The sequence below is a fragment of the Scardinius erythrophthalmus genome (genome assembly GCF_964197995.2).
Source record: "Scardinius erythrophthalmus genome assembly, chromosome: 18".
NCBI lineage: Eukaryota > Metazoa > Chordata > Actinopteri > Cypriniformes > Leuciscidae > Scardinius > Scardinius erythrophthalmus.
In genome coordinates this window covers 31,162,627-31,182,981 of record NC_138238.1, presented here as the reverse complement: position 1 = coordinate 31,182,981, position 20,355 = coordinate 31,162,627, and the positions used below count along the sequence as shown (strand labels likewise).

Genomic DNA, 20,355 nt, shown 5'->3' with positions numbered 1-20,355 from the left:
ATTTACTCTAGAATATGTTCAGATTTTGCCTTTGGCTTCAGTATGTTTCTAGACCTTTTCTAAGAATGCAGGCCTAATCATACACATGTGTTACATAAAAATATACAAATTGATTTTCACTTCCAATAACTGAGAACTTGTTTTACCAAATTTTGACCCTTGGTTTAAAAAATTAAAAAAATTGCAAGAGGTACCAAAGGGAAAATTGTCATCAGATGAATTTTGTCCCTCAGTGTAAAAACACAGGAATGCATTTTTCTACTTATCCTTATTTCACTGAAAATATTAGATTAATATTTACTCTTGGTGTGACTATAATGTTGTTCAACCCTTTTTAGGGACAATTCTATTGTGAAATGTAGTATGTCACTATTTCCTGGTATTCTCTTTATTGTAATAAAATATATAACAGTAATTTTTTTGAAAAAACTGTTACAGTGTATAACTGATTAATACTATTTGAGGTAGATGTGCAGTTTTCGTAATTCAGATGCAATCCATCAACATTTACAAATATATTTCATGTTATGAAATCATTATACAATGATAATTATCTTCTCATTCTATAATTATTCTCAATTTGTAAAAAAAATTCAGAACAAGTATAATTAAAGTCCTTCTTTGAATATTACTGAAGATCCTTTCACAAGTAGTCCACCTCAATGTCTTGTGGTTATAACAGCAAATACATTTTGTTCAGGTTTTCATGTCTATTTTTTTCTTTAAGTTCCTAGATCCAATGCATATAGTTGCATGTTACTTTAGTCCATGTCATTTTCTTGATAGCTGTTGCTGATTGGCCCATTCCCGAATGAGCTGATTGGCTATGGCGTAAGGAGGTGGGACCCAGAACACAGGTGGCTCTCCTTTAGGGTTGCGTGGAGGTTTCTGTAGTGCTTCTGTTATTTCTTCAAAAGTGAACCAGCGAGCATCCTCAAGTTCTGCCTTGTCTATATTCACCTATCCATGAACAGTTAAAGCAGGTAAAGGTTATAAAACAGCAAAGCCTCTACTGTGCTGTTTTAAATTAAACGCATTAACATTTATTTGGATATGCTAGATTGTTTTCCAGGGTATCAAAATAGTATTTATCCACTTTATTCACATTTTAATAACTGAACCAATTCTCATTGACACAGAGTTCTATAATTGACAGAAAATACATTTTACCAAAACATTTTACTAATTTCACTTGAAAATAAAAAATAGCATAGAGAAAACTTCTTTTTTTTTTTTTTTTTTGCATTGACATTTTCTTTACAATTAAGCACCCGCAGGCTAAAAGATATAAGCTAATATATTAATAACTTAAAGTAAAAACAAAAGCAACACAATTATGTGTGAATAAAACTTAAATATAATAAACAAATGAAATGTGTCTGTTGCCATAAATACATTTTTGCCCCCACCAAAATAGTTTTCTTTTGATTTTGGGGTAAAATATCACATGTAAATCTTCTTGACAAGTTTTGTGATAGTAACTCTTTCTTTATACAGTTGTTTTAATAATAGAATTTATGTGTTTGGACTGTTATGCCCAAAATCTCCACCAGAGAGCGACTTCTGGACTATCTCATCATGAACTTCAATTCCCATAACCCTTTGCCTGGACTCATTGTGTTGTGATTAGGTTCAGCTGTGTGTGATTAGCTTGTTAAGCCCTGCCAATATAAGCCCTGTGTTTTCACTCTTGCTTTGCAAATTCTAACCCCCAATTTCCACCGGCTGCATTACGGCTCCGGCACGGCGGCGGAGTCAATAGGTTTCCATTAAAGTCAATGAGTGTATTTCCACTGAATGCGGTACAGCTGCGTTCCGACTCCGGCGATCCGCAGCCCTCCGGAGCAGATACGCAGAGCTTCTATTTTTGCCGGATGCCGGAGAGCTACGCAGCACTACAGGGCAGAATGCGCAGGACAGGAAGTCAAGCAAAAAAACAGAACAAACCAAAACAAAATAAAAGATCCGGTTAATTTTCTAAATAAAATACACCGTGATCATGGCGGATCATATTTCCCTACACTACACCTTGAAAACGTCATAATATGCCATTCCTCATAACGTTCTGTTTATAGAAACTATATATCGCGCGATCATACGTGAATTAGCGAGATCTCATGGGTCCTCGTGACTTCAGCTGTCAGTCATGGACGCAGCCGTTCCGCAACAAATCCGGACCTGGTGGGTATTGACGGACGACGGAACACGGAGCTGTCACGCAGCGGAGCTGTTCCGCAGCTGTTACGCATCTGGTGGAAATTGGGGGTGAGTGCTTTATCCTGGTTCCTGTATTATGGTATTGATCTTCTGCCTGCGTCATGGACTCTGACCTGGATTGTTTGCCCTGTGGTTTTGACCTTCTGCATGTTATCTGGATTATGATTGTGGATTTCCCTTATTAAAGCTGTGATGGATCTTCAACCTGTGTTTCAGAGCAGTTCATAACAATAAGTAGTTAAAGGCATCATCCAAGTCTCACCTGCGTTTTGTCTGGGTTAACAGTTGCGTGGCAGGCTAACATAAAGGAGCTTTGTGGGAATGGCCAGTGCTGTGATCCAGAATACTGTAGGTTCTCCACCTCCAGACCCACCTCTTCCGCCACCTCTCTGTGCAGGGCTTCCTCCAAAGACTCTCCTGCAAAATGATTTGATAAAACAGAGCTGGTAAAATAACCCCACAGACTGATATGGTGTGGACAGCAGCTTGTAATAAAGTGTGACTCACCCATGTCACAGAAGCCAGAGAGTGCGCTGTACATGCCTGGAGGAAACATGGCCTGGCGAGCCAGCAGACATCTGCTCCCGTCAGACACCAGCACGATCACTACAGGTGCCATCTGCAAGTCAAGGACAAACAGCTCTATGCTAATGTTCTCAGTGTGAACCGCAAGTAAAAGACAACATGAAACAGCATTTGCAATTCAGTGTACTCCGAAACAGGATAATCAACGAAAAACTGTATTAATCAGGAACTGATTGGGTTGTAATAAGTGGCCATTCAATTACATTACAAAACAATAGTGTAAAACAATGACTAAATAACTACTTAGCTTAGCTACTGGCAAAACGATAAAATACCATTATTCAATTAGTTAAACTGTGAGAGTTTGGTAACACTTTATTTTAAGGGGTCCATAATTATATGGTAGTTAAGCATTAACACACCACAACTTGATAATTAACTGGACAAATAGCCATTTATTATGCAGTAGTTAAGCTATAACCAGTCATTTATGATTAACTGAACATATATTTACAACTCATCAAATATTTGAGAGATTAAACATTTGAATGATAAATAAGCAGAAATAACCCAATAATTGATGGTTAACTGAATGTACAGTAAATGCATTTTAGGGTTACACTTTATTTTGATAGTCCACTTCAGACATTTGGTTAGGTTCGGGTTAGTAGAATAAGTTGACGTGTACTTGCAAAGTTACTTATAGTCAGTAGAATGTCTCTTGGAGCATCATAATAAAGTGTAAGCAGTCTATTAAGGCCCTTAGTATTTATATAGTGTTATATTTCTGTGATTTACCATCTATTACGTACACCCAACAATATTAATTATTATTTTTAATAAGTGTTGGTTTTACAGTTTTGTACCCTTTTCTTAATTGAAAAGTATTATTCAAAATTAATTATTGATTTGTATGGTACTTATTGAGTGATGTTTATTCACCAGAATAAGCCGGTAGTTATGGCTAAGTTACCAGTAATACAATACAGTAATACTACTAAAGATAATTTCTGTTATGTTCATGCTTAACTACTGCATAAATAATGCCTAATATTCCAAATATAATGGCATTATACTATATGGTCAGTTAATCATTAACAACAGGTGTGTTAATGCTTAACTACCACATGTCTTAAAATAAAGTGTTACCAAGAGGGTCGTTTTAATATCAATATAACTCAAATCAGCATCAGTGAAACAAATTAGATAAAACAAATTATTTGAAAAGTCTGAAACTCCTTTGTATCAGATGTATGTGCATATTGTGGCAGTTGTCCTGTTGTCTGACATCATGAAAAGCCCCTGCTTACTTTGGGGTAGTAGGTGACGCCACTGCTGTGGCAAACTCTGAAACTTCCTGACTGGTTCCTGACAGTCGGCTGCCCCGTAGCACTGCAAAAGCCATTGGTCTGATGCCATCGAAGGAGAGCCTGTCCCTAAAACAAACACCAAATTAAACCGGATTTATACAGATAACATCTTAGTTGTGTCACCACACAAATGGTTCCAACTTTATTCATTTAATAGCTCTCTTTGCTTTATTATTTGGCATCATATCATAACGTATAGTAAAAAAATGTAACGGAAGCAGCAACAGATATTTTCTTCCATATTGTGACATATATCTGAATGAAACAGATTATAGAAATAGAAAAAATGTAGGGCAGGACTAGGTTCTATGCGTCAGTTGTTGATTGAATGACGGCAGATTTGAATACAAGCTTACAGTCGATCGTAAAAAAGGGGAGAGGATTGGTTTAAGCAAACTAAATGATTGAAGAATTTCTGCATATGTCACCAGAAAGAAGTCTGTAGTTTCACCGGAACATCCAGTTATGACATTTTGATTAAAAATGATGAGGTCAAAAGAAATGAAACATACGCATGGATGAATTGTTCACAATAAGATCAATAAAGCGTTTCGAAAAATAATTGTGTATTTTCATTTCATGCAGACTTCAGTAAGATATGTCAGTATTCATAGTTCATGTAACAACCGACAAACACCCCACAAACAGTTGAAAAGAAATACACATAATACATAAGATTTGCCAGTTACACAGCACAACCTTTAAGAATCAATTGAGCTAAACATGGCTACATCACGCCATATTAGTGTTCATACTAGGGATTGTCAGGTTAACTTCCAACATCACGACTTCCTGTCGTTTGCTTGAATTTGTGCAAGCAAACACCATTCACGTTACCACTTTAGAAATTGTAAATATCCAGTTTAACAACAACTATTGCCTAAAGTAGTAATGGGGACAGAGAGGGAGTGGGATCAAGTTCATTAGTCAGTTCATGGATGATACCTGTGATTGAACCTGCAACCTGCTTACTTACCCCATGTTTTCTGAAATCACATATCATCTGGCTCAAAACATGACGTTTCAAAGCGGTTACAATGCAGTAGCATTATTGATCATTTAGAAACTTAGTACATACTTTGGCTGCTAGAGCAGACTCTGGTCCAGTTAACATGAAGAAAGCTTTCCTGAGGTCCACAAACATTCCTCTACACTCCTGTTCCAATGCACTGCGGTCTAAATCACCTATAGAGAAGAAATCTCCATGAGATGATATATAATGTATATCTATAAATAGTGTATCATGCAGTAATATAAAGTGTACTGTATAGGGTTCACATGGTCACAGAAAACCTGAAAATATGAATGTTGTTTTCCTGGCCTGGAAAACTTATAGAATATAATTGAAATAAGAACTTAAAGTGTCATGGAAATTCCAGGAACAATCAAACACTTCCCATTCCCATTCCTATAGTGTTCCTGTATCTCAAACTGTAGAGCAAAACTGCAAAACCAAAGCAATGTACTGTAAACGAATGCAACTTTTTCATAAATGCAATTGAAATTTTATAGTGATATTTTTTTTCAGTTGCAGTGTGTTCAGCTTTAAAATATTTTCCTAGTATTGTGTAGTAATGGCTGTATTGACTGACCCACTTCTAGTGAGAATTGTGGTTCACTCTTGTCAGTGCATCCCAGAAGAAAAGATTCGTTAACAAAGTGTTTGTCCTTTCCAACCTTCTCCAGTACGTGTTCCAAATCTAGAGGAATTGGCATACAAACATACAAACTTAAACCCAAAAACTTTTCATTTATGTTATGGAAGAGTGGTGTTGAATTGAGACCTGAGGTTTTCAGACATGCCAGTTTGTAAACGCCGCTGTTGGTCTTCTGCAGTAGAGGAGCAAGCTTATGATACAGAAGAAAGTTCCCAGACCTCAGTGCTTCTCGACATGCCTCATCATCCTCTCTTAGTCTCATAAGGTACCTAAACATGAATATGTTATTTCTCACCCTCATGCTGTTCCAAACCCGTAAGACTTTCGTTCATCTTCGGAACACAAATGAAGATATTTTTTGATGAAATCTGAGAGCTTTCCATAGACAGCTACGCAACTACCACTCTGACGCTTCAAAACGTTCATTAAGAGATCATAAAAACTAATCCATATGAATTGAGAGGTTTAGTAAAAAAATTCTGAAGAGACTCGATCTCTTTATATGATGAACAGATTTAGTTTAGGCTTTTATTCACAAACATTCATCAACTCACACATCAGTTGTGGTAAACGGAAGCTCAAGCATGTTCGCTTGACGTGCGAGAACCAATGAGGTTCATTCTCGTGTTACGCAGCACGTTTGAGCTTCAGCAAGAACTAATGAGGTTTGTTCTCACGTGATAAATGTTTATATGTGACTAAAAGCATAAATTAAATTTGTTCATCATATAAAGCGATCGAGTCTCTTCAGACAATTTGGACTAAACCACTCAATTCATAAGGATTAGTTTTAAGATCTCTTGGTAGTTGTGTAGCTGTCTATGGAGGAACAGAAAGCTCTCAGATTTCATCAAAAATATATTAATTTGTGTTCCGAAGATGAACGAAAGACTTACAGGTTTGTAACGACATGAGGGTGAGAATTTAAATTTTTGGGTGAATTAACCCTTTAAGAAACAATTTCTTGAGCAATATTTCTCCAAAATTCATGCTGGGAATTATTATAAGGTAAAACTTTATAATTAATACCAGTTAATACCAAAAACAGCACATGAAATCAAGCCAATCAATGTTTCATGAATTTTTAATTCATGTTAATTAGGCCATTCACCCAAAAAATCTATACAGAAAAAAAAAAAAAACTGTTTTAGGACAGTTTGCACTATAAACTCATGGGATTAAAAAATAAAAATAAAAAAACAATTATACAAATGTAACTGCAGATTCTTAGAAATAGTCTTTATTTATTTATTTTTAATGGAATATATAATGTATAATTTATTTTTTTCCTTTTGATGTGAAATACAACGTGGACATGTCTTGACAAGTTTGTGAGATTCATTCAAATAATATTCGATTAAAACTAATAATGTAATCAGGTTTATCTTAATCCATTATATTAACTCCAAAAATAGCATTCTATTTTATGTTGTAGTATTTAAAAAAGACAGACCTCGTTCGAGACACATATCCAGAGCAGGAGCGTGATAACACCAGGTTACAGTTGAAGAGAAGCTTGAATGACTTCAGCATGTCTAAAAGGTCCACAATATTCTGCCTGTGTGTTCAATATAAAGGTTTTAACCAGTGGCGTAGCCACGGGTGTGCCAGGGTGTGCCGGTGCCACCCACAGTGGCAGCTGGCACACCTAAAAATGGATGCAGAATTATTTTTTATAGTCTCAATAAAAAAATATTTTACTAAACTTGGGCTATTGTTGTTTATTTAGAATATACTTTTTTTTAAATCAACCCTTTCACGCGTAAGTTAAAAATATTTTAACTCCCTTGTTTCCATGGCGTGATGTCACGTGACACACCGCAGCCACAATAACTAACAGACGTATTTGCTATTACCATGTCAACTATCTGATATTCCGATTCTTCGTTTAAAAAACTTTATAAATTATCTTGATCTATAACGAGATGAGCGCTGCAGTTCAGAGAGTCCTGTCAGCCGGATTTACAGCACCTGAATTCCACAGTTTCTCCCGAAATACATGAAAGTAAGTGGCTTGCCGCTTCCATAGACATCAGTGTGTATTTTACAAACTGCAAATGTATTGTTTTACTAGTAGCCTACTTATGTGTATTTAAATGTCTGAAACATAAAATAAACATTATGTGGTTGAAAACACTGCGTATTAGTTGTGATACATGACAAGCGCTGAGCGCGTCCGTCTCTGGCTCAGCGCCAGCCAACGCGCGAAAGCAGTTTGGATCAGGTTTGAATCTGGCAGTTCTGTGACGTCACTGAACATTCTAAATCATAGACATTCTCTGATCATACTCAGGGGCACAGAAATAAGAATCCAATATGGTGCCATAACGCTGGTGTCCGGGACACGTGACGTGTGTGTGTTTTTTTAAAGGACAAGTGAAAGAGAATTCTACTTGCCCAACCGGACCCCTGATTAAAACAATTTTCAATATCAAAAAAATAAAATAAGAAATAATGTAGCCTACTCAGTTACTAACGTAATCTCAGTTCCCTGAGAGTAGCCTAGGGAAAGAGTATAGAGAGTAAAAATTAGGGAAAGAAATGCCCTTTATAAAGCTAAAAAAAATTATTCTGATCAAAATTAAATGTCAATGTTTCATTACATCACTGTTGGAAAACACTCTTATCAGATTCTGAAGAACTTATTTTAAATAAATCGTATTTTTAAATGAGCCTACTTCAGTGTGATATTTTATCATATTATCATGCTTAACCCTGAGAATTTGAATAATTGAAATGTGATGATCAGATGCAGATATCTAAATCAGAGAATATCATATAGCAGGGGTCACCAAACTTTTTTCTCTGGGGGCCACATTATCGTTCCTGACTGTGATGGGGGGCCGGGGCCGGGTCAGCTATATAACATAGAATTGTATGACCCAGACCAAAATGACCACCAGCAGGCCTCATTGTAGTAGTAGAGATTACCAGCCTGGCACAGCCATCCCCACTACTATATCCGCACTACTATATCAACACTTGATTCCTGGCACATATTTGTTTATCTTTACTAGTGGTTTGCAAAAGTTGTAATCGAGTCTTCACACTTTGTTTTATTTAAAGTTATTCTTCACAAATAATCGTTGGTCCACTGTTCTTTGAAAACTCTGCACTCTCTTTTAGGGGTGGAACGGTACACAGAAGTCACGGTTCGGTTCATACCTCGGTTCAGACATCACGGTTGGGTACAGTGAAGGGAAAAGCAAAACAAAAATGCAGAAGGCTTGTGCATGTCTCAGGCTGGACCACCAAAAGAAAAAATTTCATTTTTTTTTTTAATAAGTTTTATTAATAAAGTAAAGGCATAGAACCAGTTTATTTGTAGTGCACTGACAATAGTTTTATATAATTAGTTAATTAATTCAATTAATAAAAATAACTTGATATGTTTGGTAATTGTACCTGAATTAATTGAAAATTAATCTAATACATTTCAGATTAATATATTTGTTTTCCTTAAAAATGTCATTAACAGTAACTTAAACACTTTGCAGTTTGAATGATGTCCTGCATAAACTAAATGACGGAGTATGTTTTTATGTTTCCACTGTTCGATCGCGGCCGCGCCACACACACACACACACACACACACACACACACACACAAATATAAGTAAACACTTTACGACTTTCCGATCGAGCCCACACCTCTCTCTCAACATATTCCACCATTGCAATCTTTACACCGCAGCCTGCTTCAGAGCTAAGGCGGAGCTACAGATTAGGTGTCCCTAAGAATCCGCGTATCTAACAGTAGTTCCACATTACATTAATTAAATTGCACGCAAGTTTTATTTATTTTTTAGTATTCTCCATGTAAATGTATGCACCAAACTGTGACGCCCGTACCATGACGTACCGTCCATGACGACTTTTGGGCTTTGCCTCATAGGGCCGGTTCAAGTAGTGGGGGGCAGAGGGGCTGGGGGGCCAGTCAAAGGGGGGTGGCGGGCCTGAGTCGGCCCGCGGGCCTTAGTTTGGTGACCCCTGTCATATAGGTTCGGGAGGTTGGCGGGTGGATTATTTATTTTTAACAGCAGATTCGGGAGACTCAAAGTGCACCAGATTAATGAATTTATCTTTAAAATGTACAAAATTTTCTTCCGGGGGGGCATGCCCCCGGACCCCCCAAGAGGTAACAAGCTGAAACCAACAAAAAATACCGACCCCCCCCCCCCGAGATTTTTTTCAGCCACTATGTTATGACTGAGTTATTGCCGATCCTGATGTATAGTTATATTTGATATAGTTTTATGGTTGTGTTGGGCATGGTTATGTGGTTATGGTTAATACTTTTGCACAGTAATCTGACAATAAATGTGGCACACCCAGATTTTCAGATGCACACCCAGAGTCTCTTTTCTGGCTACGCTACTGGTTTTAACATTCACATTTGCTCGACCCAAATGTCACTTTAAAGAGTTCAGCCGTCACGAGATAGAACTTGCCCTTGAAACTTTGTAACAAACGTAAAGTGGCAGTACAGACTCTACTTTCAGTATCACGATTTCCTATAAATGACAGTTTCGTTGATTATGTTCGTGAAAATGCACAGCCAGGTGAATGACACAAAAATACAAATATTTTTTAACAGAACACGACTGATTCAAAGATAATGTTTCTTAAAACTTTGTCGCTCTCCAATCCAGGAAGCTTTCCGTTTACATAACATATGGCAAACTAAATAATATACTGATATTAATAGACAAAATTTGTGTTTGCTTCTGTACTCCTGCAAACGATGCTTGCGCGTAATATATACGAGGTCCGTACGTCATCAAGAGCGTCCGTGGAGTCAATGTGGAAACAGCGCCCTCCGTCGTTGGAGAAGTGTGACTACACAGATAGTTTTTTAAATGTGCATTATTTATGCTTTTTATGATAAAAGCACCATGCTATGTTTTTGGACATACTGTTTTACTACGTTTTTGGACAAAAAAAACTATGGCATTCTTTGAAGTGAAGAAATGTATTATGTGAATACGATGTTATTTACATGACATACGATACAAACAATCATTAGCACCCATAGTACGTGGCATGTGATAGTTACCATCACTGTCTACTACCGTATTTATTCATTTAAATCCATAACATTTTATAACAAAAATCTATAACAAAGGTTTTTTTTTCATCATTGGACTATCATTTTCACTACAGCCAACAATTTTGTCAAAAGTTAGTGTACTTATTTACCAAGTATGCTCTGTCAGCTGAAAATTAAATGCAGTAGCTTTCTGAGAAATCAAAAACACAAGAGGCAGGATTATTGCAACACAAGACCAAGTAGTCATTTGATTTCTATGCGCCAGAGCCTTGTTTTATACAGTCTATGGCCAGAACAACGCACCAAGAAAAACTAGTCTGCCATCCACCCACTCAGTTTCTTAAAGGGAAACACTCTTGGTAGTGTGTGAAATATTTGTATCTACAGTGATCTCCTACAAAACAGAAACAGAACACCTACAAGTACAAAACCTACTAAAAGCATACGTCCAAAGTAGATAGGATATATTTACTTTATCAATATGGATAAAAAGTAATGCATGAATATACAGTAGTACAAAATTAGAAAAAATGCGTATGCCAAAATAGGAGTGTGATTTTATGTGACAGTGAAAGCCTGTAACTGTTAGTTGCTCTGTATCAACAGCAGAAGGCGCTGCAGCTCAATCGTTTTTCCTCTGTAGATTTTTCCTCATTTCTGCTGCGAACGAACCGCTGAAGAGAGAGAGGGAAAGAAGCTAACCAAACAACATTTTTCGATTTTGTTTTATCGACTCATTCCAGAGAGGAACAGTAAGTTGACCTGCTTATTATGCTTCAGTAAACATAACCGCTTCAGTAAGCATTCTCTCTATCATAGGCACATGCTCAAAGACACTCTAGAAATTTCCCTGCATATTTCCATAGTTTTCCCGTAACTTGCTGCCATTTCTAGCTATTAAAACGCCGGTTCTCAAGACATTTTACTATATCTATTTTTCCGGGGATTTTGCTGCGTAGGTTTGATCAGGTGACGAAAAACCCTCTTGCGTTCTGATTTAATAAATCGATGCTTTCATAAAATCACAACCATCCCTCTCCTACTGTAGAGATTCCTACAATCAATAACTTAGCTGATTGCAAACATGATTGGTAATAAAGTCAAGTGTGTACTTATTTATTAGAACATAGCACCAGCATAATATTTAGATTAATATCCATTGGCGTTATAATTAGAGGTCTGCCTCTGAAAATATGAACATGCTAAAGACAGTCAAAGATCATTTGCAGCGGTGAAAAGAGACACAAGACGCATTTACAAAGGCACTAGTTAAGTATAGTGAAGTGAGAAGTTAGTATAGTAAAGTTACAGCGTTTGGGTCATGTACTGGGGGAGGGGAAGGGACGTGGCACTCAATCCACATCAGTTTACAAATATCCCGGTTACTGTAAAACATGGAAATAATAACTGTCATCCGTCTGTTGTGACCTATTATAATAATTTAACTTCTTTTGTAGAGTAGAGAAGACCATTCTACCACACAAGTACACTTACAGAAAAGGACTCTTGTTGTATCATGGTACCAAATATCATTGTATTATCATGGTATATGAAATCATGGTACCTATATTTTTGTTAATCTTATGCACACTGAAAATGTTTTTCTATGTGATTGACCCTTAAAATCTGACCCTAAAAAGTCAGATTGATAGTCATAATATTTTTGACTAATAATGTAGCTGTTACTATATGAAGAAGCTCCACATTTTATGTGAGCAAAACGTTTTTAGTACTGTGCATGGTTAGCTTTACAGTTCAGTTTGATAATCCAAATGTAAAGACAAAATTTAATAGTTTTAAATTGAAAAATAGTTTAGTTGAGATACTTCAACAATAGTACTATTGTCATAAAAAAATAAATTAAAATAACACAGATATTTTGAAATTTTGAATTGTTTAAAGGAAATTCCTAAATATATTTATTAGAAAAATATTTTAATCAATTGTTATATTTATAAAGATTGCTACAATTTATTGAATATGTATCATAATTTATTTTAAAGAATCATTTAAAATGTAAATAATGAAAACAATATTTTTGTTAGGAAAAGGCCTTACTACATGGGGTGTAGTCCTTATGAGTGTCCACCTTCCCTGACGTGACCCCAGGCTATTGCTTTTTTAGTGTATTCACTGCAGGATTTTAGGCAAGCCTTCTCTACAAGTCAACACTAGTTCCTCAAAGGTTTAGTCAAGTATGTTCTGATTACATTCTTGTCTTTTTGAATCAGGATAATGCATTTTAAACAGGCACTTGTTTTCACAGTCTAAAATGGTTTGTGTGCTACTGGTTTCAGGTCTTATTTGTGTTTGTGTAAATTCCTGTAGTGCTCGTTTTAGCAGCTGTTTTTGCCCCCAACAGATGGTCAAGTTTTTGAAAACTGCTGGGAATTGCATTAGTAACCTTTTTTAGTTTTGTTTAGCTTTTCTGAGATTTTTAACACCAGAAAGTTAAGTGAAGTTTAGGTCAAGCGACGGTCAGCAATTTTTTTTATTGAGGAACAGCTTTTTTGTCTTGTTTTGGTTAATAACTCCTAGTTCTAAACTGACTTTCTTTTAAGCCTATATTCTTACTCGCTCACAACCTGACAGATAAAGCTTTTAGTTTCTAGTTCTGTGTTCTCTTTCTTGGGGCTTTTTAAACAGGTAAAATGAGAATGACAATGTGGACAAAGTGAGCTGGTCAACCCAACCTTACACCCATTGTATGTATAACCTACTAAAAAACACAATGCGTTGTTCTTAAATAACCTGCTGCAGTCTCTATTATGGTTCAAACCACTTATTAACAAAAGTGAATAGAGATCATGTTAATTTAACGAAAAAACTGAAACTGATGAATGCAATGTTTGCATGTATAAAACTTAGCCATGATGCTATGAGTTGGTTTGGGTTTTGTTCAAATGCCTTAGCTTAGCAAACACAACTAATAATTATCCCCCTCAGAATGGTTTTGAAATCATCTGTTTCAAGTTTCCTTGTGAAAAATAATTCAGCATGCTCTCAAATCACTTCTAAAAGCAAATACTCAAAAGAGGCATGTTATCCAACAGTGGCTTTATCCCAATTCACATACTTGTACTACACTCTAAATGTACTACACTCTAAATGTACTACACACTAAATGTACTACACACTAAATGCACTTCACTGCTGAAATAAAATTGTGTCTTTTGCTTTTGCATGTAAGTGTTCATTCGGACGTAAATCAGTTCACTTGTCCGAGTAAAAAAGTTAGTTGTCGCCTTTGGCTTTTGACTTGCTTAGTTGGGGACATTTAATATTTAACAATATCATTGATCTGCCTGCATTGACACCATTATATGAGAACTGAACTGAGCTGGACGATGACATCACGGTTTTCGCCAGAGCGTCTATACAGTGTATATATATATACTGTGGGGAGAACAAGTATTTGATACACTGCCGATTTTGCAGGTTTTCCCAATTACAAAGCATGTAGAAGTCTGTAATTTTTATCATAGGTACTCTTCAACTGTGAGTGACGGAATCTAAAACAAAAATCCAGAAAATCGTATTGTATGATTTTTAAATAATTAATTTGCATTTTATTGCATGACATAAGTATTTGATACATCAGAAAAGCAGAACTTAATATATTTTTTACAGAAACCTGCAATTACAGAGATCATACGTTTCCTGTAGTTCTTGACCAGGTTTGCACACACTGCAGGAGGGATTTTGGCCCACTCCTCCATACAGACCTTCTCCAGATCCTTCAGGTTTCGGGGCTGTCGCTGGGCAATACGGACTTTCAGCTCCCTCCAAAGATTTTCTATTGGGTTCAGGTCTGGAGACTGGCTAGGCCACTCCAGGACCTTGAGATGCTTCTTAAGGAGCCACTCCTTAGTTTCCCTGGCTGTGTGTTTCGGGTCGCTGTCATGCTGGAAGACCCAGCCACGACCCATCTTCAATGCTCTTACTGAGGGAAGGAGGTTGTTGGCCAAGATCTCGCGATACATGGCCCCATCCATCCTCCCCTCAATACGGTGCAGTCGTCCTGTCCCCTTTGCAGAAAAGCATCCCCAAAGAAAGATGTTTCCACCTCCATGCTTCACGGTTGGGATGGTGTTCTTGGGGTTGTACTCATCCTTCTTCTTCCTCCAAACACAGCGAGTGGAGTTTAGACCAAAAAGCTCTATTTTTGTCTCATCAGACCACATGACCTTCTCCCATTCCTCCTCTGGATCATCCAGATGGTCATTGGCAAACTTCAGATGGGCCTGGACATGCGCTGGCTTGAGCAGGGGGACCTTGCGTGCGCTGCAGGATTTTAATCCATTACAGCGTAGTGAGTTACAAATGGTTTTCTTTGAGACTGTGGTCCCAGCTCTCTTCAGGTCATTGACCAGGTCCTGCCGTGTAGTTCTGGGCTGATCCCTCACTTTCCTCATGACCATTGATGCGCCACGAGGTGAGATCTTGCATGGTGCCCCAGACAGAGGGAGATTGACCGTTATCTTGAACTTCTTCCATTTTCTAATAATTGCGCCAACAGTTGTTGCCTTCTCACCAAGCTGCTTACCTATTGTCCTGTAGCCCATCCCAGCCTTGTGCAAGTCTACAATTGTATCCCTGATGTCCTTACACAGCTCTCTGGTCTTGGCCATTGTGGAGAGGTTGGAGTCTGTTTGATTGAGTGTGTGGACAAGTGTCTTTTATACAGGTAACGAGTTCAAACAGGTGCGGTTAATACAGGTAATGAGTGGAGAACAGGAGGGGAAGAAAAACGAACAGGTCTGTGAGAGCCGGAATTCTTACTGGTTGGTAGGTGATCAAATACTTATGTCATGCAATAAAATGCAAATTAATTATTTAAAAATCATACAATGTGATTTTCTGGATTTTTGTTTTAGATTCCGTCTCTCACAGTTGAAGAGTACCTATGATAAAAATCACTGACCTCTACATGCTTTGTAAGTAGGAAAACCTGCAAAATCTGCAGTGTATCAAATACTTGTTCTCCCCACAGTATATATATAAAAACTAAATTAATAGCTTTTTTTACAACAAAAATGAACCATCACTGAACTTACTTAAGCTGGACTATGACTCTATTTTCTTCTAGAAACAAACTTTGTTGCATTATTTTCCTGTTATCATTGTAAAGCTGCTTTGAAACAATCTGTAAAAAGCACTGTATAAATAAAGGTGACTTGACTTTGACTTTTAGGTGACTCCAGAATAAAAAAAAAAAAAGGATACGTTTAATTTATTCTGAAGCAATGTTCTCAATAGTGTTTTGTCAGTTTATTTAAATCAGCATATTTGTGATATCCTCTCCCTTAAACTGATATCCAGGGCATTTTTACGCATTTTTTTCCCCTAACCTTATTAAATGTCAAGTCAAGTATATTTGTATAGCGCTTTTCACAATACAGATTGTATCAAAGCAGCTTCACAGTATTAAATTAAAATAATACAACAAATGTATACAAATTCTTAAATTATATCTATAAATTCAATGAGAGTATTAAAGCTGCAAGCAGCATTTAGCAGGGTTCAAGCATTTAAGGCCTTTAAGCACATAAGGCAATTTAGTGAGTTGTCTGAGTTTTCGTTTAGGATTTACAGGCTTTTGGGTGTTTTTTGCCATACCCATTTTCTAAATGATCCAGATCCAGAAGTTCAAAATCCTGTTATAGCTACCCAAAGGGTAAAGTTTAACTTTTTTTATAGAATTATTGATCTAGAGAGTCCAGATAATTGCACTGGTTTGGTTCCGATTGGGCGAAAAACCTTGGACTAGTTCGCAAAAGTAGGTTTTTAACATAATCGCAAGTATTTAATGAACAAATTGATTGACAGCAGTGGTTCTTGAGGCAAAGTTGTTCAGTATGAGGGGATCTATCAAATGATAGGCATCACGTGATTACAGAGCCATAAAACCTGTTAGCGTCAACTAGTGGCCGATTTCTTTCAAAATTCTTACAGACCTCTTGGACCATGAGTCGAACATGCCCACCGAGTTTCGTTCCGATCGGCCTCCGTTAACCTTGTCTAATAGGTGCTCAAACTTCATTGGCCGACGGCGGCCATGTTTTTTGATATACACCAATGTCCTCATAGACATACATGGCACCTTGGACCAAGACACTGCATACAAATTTTCAAGTCAATCGGACTAACGGTCAGGTGGTCATAGCCCTTTTTTATGTTTTTTTTCATGTTATACCGCCAGCTAATGTTCAATTGTCACGATTTTCTCAAATTGAACTCCTACATATGTGCACTGAGTTGGTGAAGATATCTCATTTACTTCCTGAGTATAGCCATTTAGTAAAATAGGCTCCTCCCACAACGTACGTTTTGGCACCCCTTAGCGACCGTGAATCAAAATTTCTACTTTTTTTCGATAATTATTGATAGTCAGACTCCACTCCAGAGATCATTTCTGCACTGGTTTGGTTCCGATCGGGCGAAAAACCTAGGGCTAGTTTGCAAAAGTAGGTTTTGGACAAAATTCAAGATGGCAGAATTTTTTTGCTGCCGGAATTAAAATCTGAGACATACGTTATGTCCGGCTTCAGCCAAGGATCACAGTGATATAAGACACTTGAGTCTAGGACAAACCGTCTAGGACAGGGGTGCCCAACCCTGCTCCTGCGGATCGACTGTCCTGCGCAGTTCATCTCCAACCCTAATCAAACACACCTGAAGCAACCAATTAAGGTCTTCAAGATCACGTGAAAATTAAAGGCAGGTGTGTTTAATTAGGGTTGGAGATGAACTGTGCAGGACAGTCGATTGGCAGGAGCAGGGTTGGGCACCCCTGGTCTAGGAGTTATGAGCAATTTCATACTTTTGCTTGCTGTAGCGCCACCTATTGGCCAGTCGGGGTCATACTTTGATAGGTTCTCCCCAAATTGAGGACTACCATTTGGCCAAGTTTCAACACTCCAGCATTTACGGTTTGGGCTGCATGATGCGTTTACGTTTTACTTCGTGCTTGAACCCCTAAATAAGACACTAAAGGGCTGTTACCAATCAATAAAAGCAGAATTAACAAAATCCATCTTTCCATCATACACATCTTTCCATCATTATATAGCCTATATAAAAAAAAATATATATAGAATTTTTTTTTCCATGGCAGGGTAAGTAAAACCAGAACTACCAGCTGATCTGAAGTAGGAAAACAATCCTCATTGTTGATCTCTGCTTAAACTGAACTGTCTCCTTTCCTCCTCTGTTACAGAAAACAAAAAACAAACAAACAAACACACACACATATACGAATACGAACACTTGGAAAATCCACCAGAGAAATGAAACCATCCAGATTCCTTTGCATGCTATTGTCTGTGCACTTGATTTGGGATGCACTAATTCTAAAACTTGCTTTATTATTTAAGATGGATAAAATGCATAGGCCTATATTTAGACATATTAAGACATGGTGAATGCAGCAGCTTTCCAAAAAAAAGGTCAGCAAAGGAAGAAGATTGTGCAATCTGCTCGTTGTTCTGCCCTATTTATAAATTGAAGGTACAGGCTAACTGAATGCTGTCAAGCTGCTGGCAGCCCTGTCCTCTTTCACAGTGCCAGCAGGGTGTTGAGTGGACTATCTGTCTGGCACAGAACAACTCGTCGTGCCTCAAGTTCTTTTACGCCTCACTGCTGAAATACATTCAGCAGCGGTGGGAAGTTCATTAAAGGGATAGTTCACCCAAAAAGGAAAGTTCTGTCATCATTTGATGTTTTTTCCCAAACCTTTCTTCTGTGCAACACAAAAAAAGATATTTTGAGAAATGTCTGTGTTTTTCTCTCCAAACAATGTCTAAGTTTACATGTACCATTATAATGAGATTTAGGCAATATTTGAACTAAATGCAACACTTTGATCAAATTGATGCGAATAAGAGTTATTGTAGTAAAATATGTGGCATATGCTGATTTTAATTGGTTGGTATGAAAACATTTAAACGCATCTATACCACTTTGACCAAAGTGTACGTTTGAATGTGATAAAGTGGTAAAGAAGGCATCACATTTTTGGGGTGACAGTATTGTGCAAAATTAATATAATGTAGTATATTAAAGGAATAGTTTTCTCATCATTTCCTTACCCTCAAGTGTTTACCCCTGTATGAATTTCTTTCTTCAGTTGAACACAGAAGATATTTTGAAGAATATGGGTAACCAAACAATTGATGGACCCCATTGACTTCCATAGTACGGAGAAAAAAATACTGTTTGGTTACCGACATACTTCAAAATATCTTCATTTGTGTTCAGCAGAAGAAAGAAATTCAGGTTTGAAACAACTTGAGGGCGAGTAAAGGACAAAATTTGTCGATGTAGTCAATGAAGTCAATTTTGTTTGGTTCCCAACTTTTTTTACAATATATTTATGTTCTGCAGAAGAAAGAAAACATACAGGTTTCAAATGACATGAACTTAAATTTTTGGGTGGACTGTCCATTTAATGAATGCTTCCGCAACATACACATGGGTTATAGACTTCCTTTTTTTGTGATAATATTTTGTTGAGCTCAATAGATTTTCTTTGTCAGTTCCTGATTTACTCTATTTCTGGTATGTTGTGTGTATATTTGACTTTACTGGCACAAGAAAATAATTGTGATTCTTCATTCAGACTTAATGTTCCCATCTAGGCCATGGGAACATAACAACTCCACTTCCACACCTTCTTCCATAGGGATTTGTTATTTGAGCTGTAAATGTGGTATACATTCTGGTTATGTGTTACTGACATATTCCCTTTTAAATGTAGCTTGCTCAATGTGTAGTAGACCCTACTTTATCAAGGCTGTTCTTTTAAGGTTCTTCAAACATTTTTTACAAAATATTTGAACTAAAAAAACGTAAAAAAAAAAAAAAGAGAGACAAATGTACAAAAATTATACATGTCCAATAATTCATAAACACACACTTCTGCTGGAACGTGATGGCATATGATGCAAAACATTACTGATTGATTTGTTTGTCTTGTGTCAAGAAAGTAATTTATGCAAATTCGACCAAACCTTGTCTGTGTTAGTCAGCCAGATAACATTATTTTGGTGACAACTCAGCAAAATTTTCAAAAACAGTGTAGAGTGCAGAAAATCAAAAAGCATACAAGATGGCAGTTTTGTTAGTTTGCTGTTATTGATAGTTACAAGCTGAAGTTGTAAATCGTATATAACATTACACTTTACTGGGGTTGGGAATTGAAAATCGATTCCAATTCTGGAATTAGATACTTGTTTTAAAATGAAAAATTTCGCTTTCGCTTATCGATTCCTGTTTTTCCCCTTTTTAATGTAGTTTTTAACCATTCGAGCGCAAGAAGACATGAAAGTGAACTCCACATTGTTTTCTGTGCTATGCATATACATACTAGGCTATACATATAGTGCATGAATACTGAATTGAGTTGTCTTTCGTGTCTTGCGCTTGAACGGACAAATACACACAAAATTATGTCAAAATGTCCTTGTAAACATTGTTGGAGGTCTAAGTAAACGTAAACAGTTGAGAAAGAAAACACATGTGTAACAGTATATTGG

General features: G+C 36.9%; 2 protein-coding genes across 4 annotated transcripts in view; one reads left to right on the top strand and one right to left on the bottom strand.

Moving 5' to 3' along the window:
* Positions 1 to 392: 392 nt before the first annotated feature.
* On the bottom strand, positions 393 to 7,303 carry nudt13 (nudix (nucleoside diphosphate linked moiety X)-type motif 13; the record flags this gene model as incomplete). The annotated part of the gene is made up of 7 exons (XM_081391956.1): positions 393 to 960; positions 2,480 to 2,836; positions 4,053 to 4,178; positions 5,191 to 5,297; positions 5,705 to 5,812; positions 5,897 to 6,039; positions 7,224 to 7,303. 7 exons carry the CDS (start codon positions 7,301 to 7,303, stop codon positions 772 to 774), a joined length of 1,110 nt encoding a protein of 369 aa, XP_081248082.1. The 3' UTR covers positions 393 to 771.
* Positions 7,304 to 7,559: 256 nt separating this feature from the next.
* The window catches only part of p4ha1a (prolyl 4-hydroxylase, alpha polypeptide I a), a 30,454-nt gene continuing 17,658 nt past the window's right edge, over positions 7,560 to 20,355 (top strand). The window contains exons 1-2 of one of the 3 annotated variants that reach the window (XM_081393236.1): positions 7,560 to 7,775; positions 11,463 to 11,571. In XM_081393236.1, the coding sequence (XP_081249362.1) occupies positions 7,770 to 7,775; positions 11,463 to 11,571 (115 nt within the window). In that variant the 5' untranslated portion in view covers positions 7,560 to 7,769. Of the gene's footprint in view, positions 7,776 to 11,462; positions 11,572 to 15,506; positions 15,608 to 15,696; positions 15,757 to 20,355 lie in introns of those variants that run through there. The other 2 variants (XM_081393237.1, XM_081393238.1) reach the window with 2 other exon arrangements.